At 42.8% G+C, this 13,765-nt stretch overlaps 1 protein-coding gene across 1 annotated transcript in view; it reads right to left on the minus strand.

Moving 5' to 3' along the window:
- Positions 1-13,427, minus strand: part of LOC144738291 (uncharacterized) — a 121,175-nt gene extending 107,748 nt beyond the window's left edge. Inside the window, exon 1 of the mRNA XM_078621298.1 lies at positions 11,929-13,427. Within this exon, the coding sequence (XP_078477424.1) occupies positions 11,929-13,251 (1,323 nt within the window). The 5' untranslated portion in view covers positions 13,252-13,427. The remainder of the gene's footprint in view (positions 1-11,928) is intronic.
- Positions 13,428-13,765: the final 338 nt, after the last annotated feature.

Below are 13,765 nucleotides of genomic sequence, written 5' to 3' on the forward strand. Positions count from 1 at the left end.
TTTTCGAACGGCGGGCGCTGCAATGCATTCTCTATGGCTTCCGGGAGGGCTCGCACTAACGTGCTTACGTCATCATACGTAAGCACGTTTCAGTCAACACTATTATTTGTCGCCACCTAGTGGAATCTTTAATAAAATAAACTGAGTGGATTGAAAATACTGTACATTTACTGGTTAAAAACCCTTGTCAAACTCCATTTGAGCTTGAATTTTGGTAAAATTTTAATTAACGTAATAACACACACACAAATCATCGCTGTCGGACGGAAGCCTTGTATGTCCAAAACTGTTACTTTTCAGGAAACGAAAGATAACCTGTTTTTTCCCCAAAATAATTTCCAAGCTCTTTTAATGCTTTTCATTGGTTAAATATTTGTAAAACACATTGACAGATGTAAAGGGTGACCAATAGCATTGAAAATATGGAGATATAAAATATGGATTCTGCCTGATACATTGTTGCTGTCGGGATGGAAACCTTGTATCTCGATATTTATATTATAATAAATAATTAATTTTATAACTAAAATAAATGTATTTATTTTGTCAGGTCTGCGACACAATCTTGGTCCACACCACAGAAAGGTTATCCTTTACCGACCACCTTGTAAGTGCCACGCTGCTACAAGGAGAGATGTTTCAACAGCATGGCCATACATTCCCTGTTGAGGCTCTGAACATCACTGTCAGGGCATTCCCTATGTTAAATAAGGCGAAGCTGAAGACTGAACTGTCTCTCATTTATGAGAGTCCAGAATTCAAGGGCTTCTGTGGTGCACTGGCGCTGTACCAGGTTTTGCTGAAGTACAACCTCCAGGATACTTTTTCAGAGACTGTTGCTCTGTTGAACATCCTCATAACCACTCCCATGACAACTGCTGAAGCTAAGAGGTGTTTCTCAACCTTAAAGAGAATCAAGACATTCCTGAGAAATGTAATGGGACGGGAACGTCTGAATGCAATGGCTATGCTTTCCATGGAGAGGGAACTAGTCAGGAACATGCCTGCTTTCAATGAGAGAGTAATTGATCACTTTGCTACTTTGAAAGAGAGAAGAGCAAAATTTCAGTATAAGTAAGCAGTGTATTAAGCGAGTAATGTGATGTAAGCAGTGTAATAATAGTGAGTATAGAAACAAACAAGGAGATGTATTGTAAGAGTCACTTTATTTTTCATTAATATTAAAGTAGTGAAGTTGCCTTTACATGCTTAAGCTGTTAATTTATCCATTGCATGGGTGGACCTTATCCTTATCAATCATCCAAACATTTGCCCCCCCTGAGAGATTTTGCAGGAGCCGCCACTGGTCATCACTCTTTTTTTCAATTGAGCGAGTTCAGAGCGCTCGTCCCTGCTGATGTTGCTAATGGGTTTCTTGGCGTTGTTGAGGATGGTGGCGATTTCAGATCTTTCTACGTCTGCTGGGATGTGTCCCAACCCTTTGAGGGCTACGTCAACCTGGGCAATGGTATCATCCTCTGCCTTGTGCCAATATGCTCAAGTAGTGCCAAATCTTTCTTACGTCTTTGTCAAGCCATTTTTATTAGGTCTTTCTCTGTTTCCGGTTCCTTCCATTTTTATTAAATCCTTTATATTAAGTTCGCTTGCTTGCTTGCGTGCTTGCTTGCTTGCGTGCTTGCGCGCTTACGACCGTGCAAATCTTTCGGTCGTTTTTAAACCCACTTCCCGTGATCCAATCGAGCTGACATTTTCCACACAGACTCGTTGTGTGTGACAATTAATTTTCGTGAATTTTTTTTAAATCCTTTATATTAAGTTCGCTTGCTTGCTTGCTTGCGTGCTTGCTTGCGTGCTTGCTTGCGTGCTTGCTTGCGTGCTTGCTTGCGTGCTTGCTTGCGTGCTTGCTTGCGTGCTTGCTTGCGTGCTTGCTTGCGTGCTTGCTTGCGTGCTTGCTTGCGTGCTTGCTTGCGTGCTTGCTTGCGTGCTTGCTTGCGTGCTTGCTTGCTTGCTTACGACCGTGCAAATTTTCGGTCGTTTTTTAACCCACTTCCCGTGATCCAATCGAGCTGACATTTTCCACACAGACTCGTTGTGCCAGACAATTATTGTTCGTGAAAAAAAATTCCCAAAATTTTACACTTTTTAGGCAAAATTTTTTTATTTTACATATATTCAAATAGAACTCATTCATCGCTTTGGCTGAACGTCACAGTATAAGAGCCCAGAGCGTAACCCCTCCACAGGCCGTGGCGGAGTAGCGCAGTTGGTAGCGCCCTCGCTTCCCATGCCAAAAGTCGTGGGATCGATCCCTGCGTCCTCCACAGGCGAATATATTTTAAATCCTTTATATTAAGTTCGCTTGCTTGCTTAGGACCGTGCAAATATTTCGCTCGTTTTTTAACCCACTTCCCGTGATCCAATCGAGCTGACATTTTCCACACAAACTCGTTGTGTGTGACAATTAATTTTCGTGAAATTTTTTTTCCAAAATTTTACACTGTTTAGGGAAAACAAATTAAATATTTAATTACCAATTGCTTAATACTGGCAGACAATCATCTGACCCATAGATTGCAGCCATCTCAAGCCAGAGGACGAGAGGACTCTAGCCGCCACGCATATAAAGGATTTAGAGTGAAAAACTTTGTTTTTACGGGTTTACTTGTTATAAACGACATCACTTTTAAGTATCCTGTTGTCATCATGAGACCTCCAAGGGATCATGTTTGCATTAACCACAATACCTGTGGTCAAAATGCAAAAAAAACAGGACTCTGATAATATATGCACTGTCCTTGAAATTGATTGGACAACACCAGAGACAGCTTGATTTAGAGCCCAGTCTCATAAGGTGTTTGACCAGATGACGCCATAAGGCGCACAACTCAAAGACAACGCACCATCAGAGTATTGAGAGCTCGGGGTAAGCATTTACATCATGAGACCTCCTTTGCCAGTAGCAAAATATAATAATAGGTTTATTATAATAATATAATAATGTGTTTATTATTATATTTTGCTACTGGCAAAGGAGGTATCATGATGTAAATGCTCTGAGTTGTGCGCCTTTTGGCGTCATCTGGTCGAACACCATATGAGACTGGGCTCTAATAAAAACTGTCTCTGGTGTGGACCAATACATTTCAAGGACAATTGCATACATTATCAGAGTGCTGTTTTTTGTCTGATATCAGAAAATGGGCCAGTTTGTAGGTAGGTGAGTTGATAGTGGAAACAATGGGCCGAAGTTCTTAAGAAGACCATAGAATCTGGGTGGTCTAGTAGCAGAAGGTTTTAGGGAGAGCCGTTTGACTGGTTCGATTCGAGAAGTCGAACTGGTAATGATATTGTTCGTTTTTGTAGTCAGGCTATTTGTAGGATCTTTGTTGATTGTGGTGTAACTATATGTGGTTTTATCTATGATGACAGTAGCATTAACCTTGTCTTCCGAGAGGATGACTATGTCATCTCTCTTTTTCCATTTTGCGAGTTCAGAGCGCTCGTCTTTGCTGATGTTACTAATGGGTTTCTTAGCATTTTTAAGGATGGTGGCAATTTCAGATCTCACAACGTCTGTCGGGATGTGTCCCAAGCCTTTGAGGGCTACGTCGACCTGGGAGATTATATCATCCACTGGGATATGTTTAGGGGTGACTGCGAAATTCAACCATTTAGCTAGTACCGATTTTAGGATGTCGGAAATTGGGATGTTACTCTGATTGATGACAATCTTGTTAACATCTAAATTTTGAACGTATGGATCTGGCTTCTTTTTTGACAGGAGGTTGAATTTAGCGATCAAGTTAACTTTACATTTGGTTTCCATTGAATTAGCAGAGGAGACTGTCATGTAATCTACATGGTCCCAATCAGAAGTGGACATCTTATCTGTTAATTTTAAGTGTGATTGTAAGAGAGTCTTGTCTAAATTATCAAGTTCAAATCGGAGCAATCTTATTCTCTCTGAGATTAGTGACTAAAAATATTACTATTATTCTATGGCACTACATATGTAATGAAACGACTTCCGAGATGCAACTTGTAGAGGGTTTCTTATTTATTGCTAGACTTTTAGGACAGGGTCATGGAATAACAAGCACTGAGTTACTGCTAGCTTAGCCATGCATACAGCCACATTGGCAATTAACACTATACAGGGTGTTTCAAAAAGATGGACCCAATTTCAAAGATATAGCGATTACAAATCGGGTCCATCTCTTTAAACACCCTGTATAGCTGACTGAGTATATAGCGATGGCGAAGATAAAGACTGTATAGCCGGCTGGCTATGCAGCGAAGACGACAAAGAAATTGCAGCGTGAGGTGTGGGAAGCTGTAAGCCCCAGGCTACTTTAGGCTCGCCTTCCCATCAACCAGAGGCGAGGAGTGGTGGTCGTAGTTACTTATGCCCCCACCGAAGACGAACATCCGTGGAGGGATGCAGGCAAGGCCGATGAGACAGCTGCCTTCTATGACCTGTCACAGGTGCTGGCTAAAGTTGCCCCTCAGGATAGACTCATCTTGTTGGGTGACTTCAATGCCCGAGTTGGTCATGATGCTGGCACCTGGTCTGGAGTGATTGGAAGACATGGGCCAGATCAACTCAATAACAACGGTTGGAGGCTGCTAGATTTTTGTACAGCCCATGGGCTTGTAATTACAAACACGCTGTTCAGGCATCGGCGCATCCACACAACATCATTGATGCCTGCTGGATCCAAGCAAGAACATCTGCTGGACTGCATAGTGACGGAACAGCGGATGTGGGCCCATGTCCTTGACACCAGGACCTACCATGGAGCTGATCTGCCCACTGACCATCGACTTGTCATCTGTAAGAAGTGCCTGCCATTCTTCCACTCCGGTGGTGAGTGTACACCCAGGACCCCATTCAAACTCATAGTGGCATGGTCTCAGCCAGCTGATGAAAGTTGCAAGCGAGAATTTCATCATTGCTTGCGGCTGGGGTTGGCATCGTCCCCCATTCCTCCTGATGTCGAGTGGAAATGGGCGAAGTTCAGGACTGTGGCTCATGCAGCTGCAATGGTTGCTTTGGGTGCACGGTACAGACCTCCTCAGATACCCTGGCTGACAGAGGAGGTGTTCAGGCTTGCTGATAAAAAGCGACAGGCCCACTCTCATCGTCTACAGGATCCTACGTCAGAGAATGAGGAGGCTTATCGCAGCCTTCGCTCGGAGGTTCAGAGAGCTGTGAGGTGCTGCAAGGATGGTTGGTGGTAGTGGGTTGCTGAGGAGATGGAGTCTGCCTCAATGGCTCGCGATTACAAATCTCTCTTTAATTCCATCAAAAAAGTAACCTGCAGTGCCACACCTATTACTATCATTCAGGGAAATAACGGTGGTCCAATCTCCAACCCCCAGAATCAGGTTTACAGATTTGCTAAGCATTTCTATGAGGTTTTCAGGGAGGGGAAATCTCTCAGCCTGGAAAAAATCATGGGACAAAGTGGGGATGACTATGCTGAGGCTGCTGTGCCATAAATATTGGAAGAAGAAGTCACCCTTTGTGAGTGGCTGGCTGAGGTGCCATCTGTTAAAGAAGTACTGAAGGCGATCCAGAGCCTGAGACCAGGAAATGCACTGGGCAGAGATGATCTCCCAAGCGAAATGCTGAGGGAGGGTGGCGTTTGTGCACAGTCTATACTACTATACGGGTTCTGCAGGATTGGAAGGATGCCCTGGTGGTCCCCCTCTTAAAGAAAAGGTACCGCACAGACTGTAACAACTAGAGGGCATCTCACTCCTCAGTGTGCCGGGAAAAGTCCTGGCAAGGATTATACAACATCGCCTTGCTAGGCACGCTGAGGGGAGGCTTTTGGAGCCCCAATGCGGTTTCAGGAAAGGGCCATATTTTCTGTCCGTCCGCTACAGCAGAGGTGGAGGTAATTCCAACAAGACCTACATCTCTACTTTATTGACCGGTCAAGGCCTATGATACCATCAGTAGGCCTGGGCGCTGGGTTGTTCTTCGTGCTTTCGGAGTCCATCTCTACGGGTCCTCTATTCATATGCTGTGAAGATAGCCCATTCCCCCAAACGTCACTAGTTACATTTTCTTTTAATGCAGTTGTATTGATAAACATCTTCAGAAAATCTTGCCTGATCATTCCATGACCTTAGCCGTACATCAATTATTAATCGTAATTTTAGCTGCAAAACCCAGTTGTTTACGTTACTTTTTTTTTAGAAACACAATCCATGTGCACACGAAGACACATCCTATGTTTAAGTACTAATACGGATTGTGCATCAAAACTCGATTTCCTAGAACATTATGCTCCAGCGTTCAAACGTTCAACATTAGCCAACCCACTTTGACCAGCTTGTAGAAGTGGAGTCAAATGACCTTCACAGGACCAGGAGGCCCTCATCAAGCTCGGGCTCAACAAAAGGGCTGTGCGTGCACTTGTCACCAGAAAAGCAGATTCGTCCGGAAGTAAGAACGTCAGGTCTCCAAACCTTTCCAGTCGAGTCTCAGCTGGCAAACACCGAGCAATGAACTAAGCACAATGTACCATGGTCAATTGTTCGCTGGCATTTAGAAAATGTGTTTAGACAGTTTTCTCTCAGACAGAAAACCTACAAGAGTGGGGTTGAGGGATAGGGAATAAGCTGGGAGAAGGAGGGGATGGGGTACGAGAAAGGTAGTTGGCAGTGCAGTACAACCTGAACAAATATGCAGTTTATAAACTTTTACGTATGCAAGGCCGTTCTCTTTGAACGTAACTCGAACTTGTTAGGCAATGGAGGTGCTCACCAGCTCCTAATGATAAGCGGCCACAGTTAGCCGGGTTATAGAGAAAGGGATATCCACGTCACACGAAACATACAACTTTTTAAAATCTGCTTCATTCAAAAAATGTCAATTGTTTACAGGAGACATTTTATTTGGTCTACACGCTCGTTTTCAGGAGAGCATTGCTACTAAATAGTGTTTAGTGAGGTCCAATATTCATGAGAGTGTGTTCACGTGAGCAACTATTTGATAATGCTCAAAATAAAAGATACTTCGCGAGGAAAACACGACAATATTCTAACAGACATGGTCACAAATCGCTTTCTTTCGTGCATTTCCACTACAGCAGAGGTGGAGGAAATTCCAACAAGACCTACATCTCTGCTTTATTGACCGGTCAAGGCCTATGATACCATCAGTAGGCCTGGGCTCTGGGTTGTTCTTCGTGCTTTCGGAGTCCATCTCTACGGGTCCTCTATTCATATGCTGTGAAGATAGCCCATTCCCCCAAACGTCACTAGTTACATTTTCTTTTAATGCAGTTGTATTGATAAACATCTTCAGAAAATCTTGCCTGATCATTCCATGACCTAAGCCGTACATCAATTATTAATCGTAATTTTAGCTGCAAAACCCAGTTGTTTACGTTACTTTTTTTTGAGAAACACAACCATGTGCACACGAACACACATCCTATGTTTAAGTACTAAGACGGATTGTGCATCATAACCCAATTGTCAGAACATTATGCTCCAGCGTTCAAACGTTCAAAATTAGCCAACCCACTTTGACCAGCTTGTAGAAGTGGAGTCAAATGACCTTCACAGGACCAGGAGGCCCTCATCAAGCTATAGCTCGACAAAAGGGCTGTGCGTGCACATGTCACCAGAAAAGCAGATTCGTCCAGAAGCAAGAACGTCAGGTCTCCAAACCTTTTCCGTCCAGTCTCAGCTCGCAAGAACCGAGCAATGAACTAAGCACAATGTCCCATGGCCAATTGTTCGTTGACATTTAGCGTGGCCTTTACCACAAATGTGAATGTGTTTACATATTGACTTAAAGCTATCGTGACTGCAGGAATTCATATTCTTTTGGTCTTTTGTTAAAGTCTCGTAAATAGGTTCAAATAAAATAACAAAAAACAACGACGTTTTGATCACAACTCAAGCGATCGCCATCAGGAGGAAAGATCTAATAGTTTTGCGACAATGAGAGCTTGGGGATGAGCAGCTACATTATGGGACCCCTTTGCCAGTATCAAAATATAAGAAGAAAATTTTCACTTTTTTTGGGCAACGAAACAGGTGTTAAGATGTTAAAACACCAAACTGAAACCTTTTGCAAGGAATCATGTCTGGCATACGTTTGGTGAAAATACGAACAAAAAACATGCTCTGACAGTTTATGCAGTATCGGTACCAATCAGTTTCAAAGACAATGCATAAACTGTCAGAGTATGTTTTTGGTTTGTATGTTTACGACAAATATTGTGGTTAATGCAGACATGCGTAATTGCAAAAGGTTTCAGTTTGGTGTTTTAATATCTTAACACCTGTTTCGTTGCCAAAAAAGGGGGAAAAATCTATTCTTATAACAGAGTTGTCCTTGATGAAATGTATCAGCAATATTTAATGACATTTATTTTTAAATCCTTTATATTAAGTTCACTTGCTTGCTTGCTTGCGCGCTTACGACCGTGTAAATCTTTCGGTCGTTTTTTAACCCACTTCCCGTGATCCAATCGAGCTGACATTTTGCACACAGACTCGTTGTGCATGACAATTTATTTTTGTGAAATTTTTTTTCTCCAAAATGTTACACTTTTTAGGAATTTTTTTTTATATTTAATTACCTATTGCTTAATGGTGGCAGGCAATCATCTGACCCATAGGTGGCAGCCATCTCAAGCCAGAGGACGAGAGGACTCTAGCCGCCACGCATATAAAGGATTTATAGTGAAAAACTTTGTTTTTACGGGTTAATTCGCTTTCTTTCGTGCATTTCTAGGCGGGACCTCGGAGGTGCGGATATCCATTACAGCCAAGTGTTATTAAATTAACTTTGTACGATTAGGTATGTAAAACAAATCACACTAATCAGCTCAGTCTTAATTCGCAAGCAAATGAACAACAAGAGATAAAAAATTAACCCGTAAAAACCTTATCGTACAAAGTTAATTTAATAACTTGGCTGTAATGGATATCCGCACCTCCGAGGTCCCGCCTAGAAATGCACGAAAGAAAGCGAATTAACCCGTAAAAACAAAGTTTTTCACTATAAATCCTTTATATGCGTGGCGGCTAGAGTCCTCTCGTCCTCTGGCTTGAGATGGCTGCCACCTATGGGTCAGATGATTGCCTGCCACCATTAAGCAATTGGTAATTAAATATAAAAAAAAAAATTCCTAAAAAGTGTAACATTTTGGAGAAAAATAATTCACGAAAATAAATTGTCACGCACAACGAGTCTGTGTGCAAAATGTCAGCTCGATTGGATCACGGGAAGTGGGTTAAAAAACGACTGAAATTTTGCACGGTCCCAAGCAAGCAAGCAAGTGAACTTAATATAAAGGATTTAAAAATGGATATGTATTTCCCCCTTTCGTCCCCTCTGCTTTATCAATGTTGATTCCTGTCACCAAAGTACACTGATTTCAAACTCTCTTCGATCAGTACAACGACGGATTGTGCATCATAACCCAATTGTCTAGAACATTATGCTCCAGCGTTCAAAGTTCAACATTAGCCAACCCACTTTGACCAGCTTGTAGAAGTGGAGTCACGTGACCTTCACATTACCAGGAGGCCCTTATCAAGATATGGCTCAACAAAAGGGCTGTGCGTGCACTTGTCACCAGAAAAGCAGATTCTGCTGGAATAAAAAAAAATCAAGATATGATCTCTAGAGATGTTTTGTGCAGGATCAGGTTGCACACGTGTTTTGTTTTTGCTCTCTGTTATCTAACATTGTCCGCCATGAACAGGGTCCTGTGGGTGTTACGCAGAAAATACATCAGGGTGGTGGTGAGGAAATGGAAAATGGTGGGATAGAAAGGAAGTGAGGGATACAGGTCATATAAGTCAATTGAGCAGTGAATAACTGCCTCACCTTCACTTGTTTTTAAGTGCTTGACAAACCTTGCCATTTGTTTAGCTTAAGTCATGGTGTAGCTCACAATGGAACACAAATGTTGACATCTGTCTGCGAAACAGACACAAACAAAACTCATGTTTACTCTTTTTCCTTGCCATGTTTCCAATTTTGTGCACGTAAATAAAATCATTTTATAACATTACATTCAAAATCCTTTTTTATCATGTGAAGTTACATTTGAAGCCAGGAATGAGTCACTCAGTGCATGTTTTTGTTCGTGTTAAGTAGATAAAAAGAACTAACCTCTATTCTGAAGTCCATTCTCTTCCTCTTTACCTCTGCACTCATTCCCATCGCTTCCCTGCCTTTTCTTCACCCCTAAAGTAAACTCTGTCGTGGTCACTCATTCCTCAACCCTTGCACGCCCCCACGATGTAAACCATTATCTTCCGTCCCTCTTATCTAAGCCATGTCAAGCGCGTTTAGTGAAGGCCCTCTATAAATATAAAATAAGATATCACAATGTTCCAGCAACATCTTATGAATGTAGTGTATAGTGCAGGTGTGTAGTGTATAGTGTTACAATCCTCGGCAAGGCCATCTTCTTCACGAGAAGAAATTCACAAAAAATGTCGTTTTCAAATAAGTCTTCCAGATGTAAAATGATGCAAGCTTTTAATGAAGAAATACAATTATCCAATTCAAACATAATACAATTAAAAGTTTTTCATTTTAAACTTAAAAACGGAGCATCGGGAGTTTGCGTGAATGCGTCGCTCATGTGCAATTTTTTTCGTTACTTTCCTGGCCCAAGGCCGTAAATGGTTGTGAGGGGGCTGCAGGCGGTCAGGCTTGCTTCACCCCATGGTTGTGAACATCCAGACGTTATTCGACATGGACCATTTCTTGTCCGAGTTCCCCAACAAATAAGACGTCATGCAAAATTCGAATGAGTGTTGCTGTGGAGAATGTATCTACTAGATGTGCTCTGCCTTGTAACCGAATACAAATCTGTACCAAAAATGCATTTCAAATGTGCTCTTAAAATTACCTCCTTGCTATTCTTGGATCTTTCGGAAGTCGCGTAGCAGGGAAATAATAATAAAACACAATAAAAATCTCACGACGTTTCGGCCACAACGCAAGCAGCCGTCCTCAGGTAAAGAACAGGTCTGTCGGAAAGACACCATCTGCTTAACAGTGTATGTACAACATACTAATGCACCTTCAAAACGAGTAGGCCATTGCATGCTGGCATCTGGGTCAAAATTGATCAAATTCTAAACATTACCTACAAACTCCACAACTAAGATGCCACATCAACCATCGCCCCCTACTGACAGGCTCTTGTCCACATGCAGGCCGGTGCAGGGCCACCACCTTGTGCCACACAGGAGCAGCTGCTACCTGGGGATGCTCTTCGAGTGTTTGAAACGAGATACGATACAAAACTCCGAGTTGCCGAGGCGATTAAGCAAGCACCATATAAATGCAATTGATAACTCTGTGTATGCTTGGGAGCTTATTGGCTCCCGGCTCCTGGTTAGAGATCTACCCAACACACAGGTCCACACAGACTGGCCGCTCTTACTCTGCAAGTTGAACCTAGGAATTGAGTGTTCAACTTCACATTCTTGTCATTAAAAGCCTGTGACAAAGGTGCATCTATTGGAGCGACATCGTCACTGGCTTACACATCTACCGGGTCTCCATTTGACTTTGTATTGTCTCGGAGGAAGTCCACCCACACCTCCACTTCCACAAACTGCTGGGAGTCGCCTCGCTCTGCCTCACAGTCAGAATTCTCCTCCTGCTTCACGTTGCCTCCATCGATGTGAAGGTCCGATTTTGGAGTTGACTCTTCATCTTCACATTTTACCTTCACTTCTTCACTCTTCACCATCACTTCTTCACATTTCACCTTCACCTCTTCAAATTTCACCTTCACCTTTAAAAGTGTCCAAGCTGGGATTTTCTTCCAGTTCTTGTTTGATGAGGGATGGGCTCATTGCGGCACTTTGACTTTCACAAGCTGATTTCAGACTCCACTCCTTGTGGATTTTATGATGCTTGTGTGTTCTCTGGTGTCTTTGAACATGTGATGACTGTGCAAACGCCTTCCCGCACACACTGCACTTGAAGGGTTTCTCTCTCGTGTGTGTTCTCTGGTGTGCTACAATATGAGATGAACGTTCAAATGCCTTCCCCCACACACTGCACTTTAAGGGTTTCTCTCCCGTGTGTATTCTCTTGTGTGCTACAAGATGAGATGAAAGTAAAAACGCCTTCCCACACACACTGCACTTGAAGAGTTTCTCTCCCGTGTGTGTTCTCTGGTGTGCTACAAGATGAGATGAATGTGTAAACGCCTTTCCACACACACTGCACCTGAAGGGTCTCTCTCCCGTGTGTGTTCTCTGGTGTACATGAAGAGTTGATGAATTTGAAAATGCCTTTCCACACACAGTGCACTTGAAGGGTTTCTCTCCTGTGTGTGTTCTCTGGTGTATCACAAGAGTAGATGAATGTGAAAATGCCTTCCCACACACACTGCACTTGAAGGGTTTCTCTCCTGTGTGTGTTCTCTGGTGTATTACAAGAGTAGATGAATGTGAAAATGCCTTCCCACACACACTGCACTTGAAGGGTTTCTCTCCTGTGTGTGTTCTCTGGTGTATTACAAGAGTAGATGAATGTGAAAATGCCTTCCCACACACAGTGCAGTTGAAGGGTTTCTCTCCCGTGTGTGTTTTCTGATGTACATGCAGAGATAAGGAATCTGAAAACGGCTTCCCGCACCAAGTACACTTGAAAGGTTTCTCTTCTGTGCGAGTTCTCTGGTGTTTTTTAAGAGTAGATGAACGTGTAAACGCCTTTCCACACACACTGCACCTGAAGGGTCTCTCTCCCGTGTGTGTTCTCTGGTGTACATGAAGAGTAGATGAATCTGAAAACGCCTTCCCACACACAGTGCATTTGAAGGGTTTCTCTCCTGTGTGTGTTCTCTGGTGTTTTTTTAAAACAGATGACCATGACAATTCTTTCCCACACAAAGTGCATTTGAATCGTTTCTCTCCCGTGTGTGTTCTCTGGTGGACATGAAGAGAAGATGAAAATGAAAACGTCTTCCCGCACAGAGTGCACTTGAAGGGTTTCTCTCCCGTGTGTGTTCTCTGGTGTACTTGAAGAGAAAAGGAATCTGAAAACGTCTTCCCGCACCGAGTGCACTTGAAGGGTTTATCTCCTGTGTGAGTTCTCTGGTGTTTTTTAAGAGTAGATGAATGTGCAAACGCCTTCCCACACACACTGCACTTGAAGGGTCTCTCTCCCGTGTGTGTTCTCTGGTGCTGTGTCAAATGTCCAGGATGATCCGTACTGAATGCACACCGGTCGCATTGATGCCTTTTTGCACCGAGCCGCGACGAGTGTCTTTGCTCCATCAGACCAATTCTGCAGAGGAAGCGACAGCTGCAGACAGAAAAAAAGTTATATCCACGTCAGTATCGATGCACAGAGGAATGCATATTTACACAGTAACACATGACTTATAAGTCGACACTTATTCATATATTCATGATATAGTGAAAAAGTTTCCCAAATTCATCACACGGGCTGTTATGGCACACAATGAGAGGGCAAATGATTATAACCATGCCTGGAAGCCCTCGTATCTTCAAAATTAATGTTAACCCAAAACTCCGAGCACACAATTTCGGCTGTCTGGCTTCAAAATGAATGTTTATGAAAGCTAAATTTAGCTGACATAGCAAAGGGTGTTGAAAATAATACTATTTGTGTTCTGCACAAATGCATAAATTAATGTTCAATCGCAACTTAGAGGTGTGAAGCCAGGCACAGATGTCCTTGATTGCTGTGATGAACAGTTCCGACTTTAGCTGCAAGTGTGCTGTGATAAAATCCAGACTCTAACCTTACAAAGACTTCCAGAGGAAA

The sequence above is a fragment of the Lampetra planeri genome, chromosome 81 (assembly GCF_965212315.1).
Source record: "Lampetra planeri chromosome 81, kcLamPlan1.2.h2, whole genome shotgun sequence".
Classification (NCBI taxonomy): domain Eukaryota; kingdom Metazoa; phylum Chordata; class Hyperoartia; order Petromyzontiformes; family Petromyzontidae; genus Lampetra; species Lampetra planeri.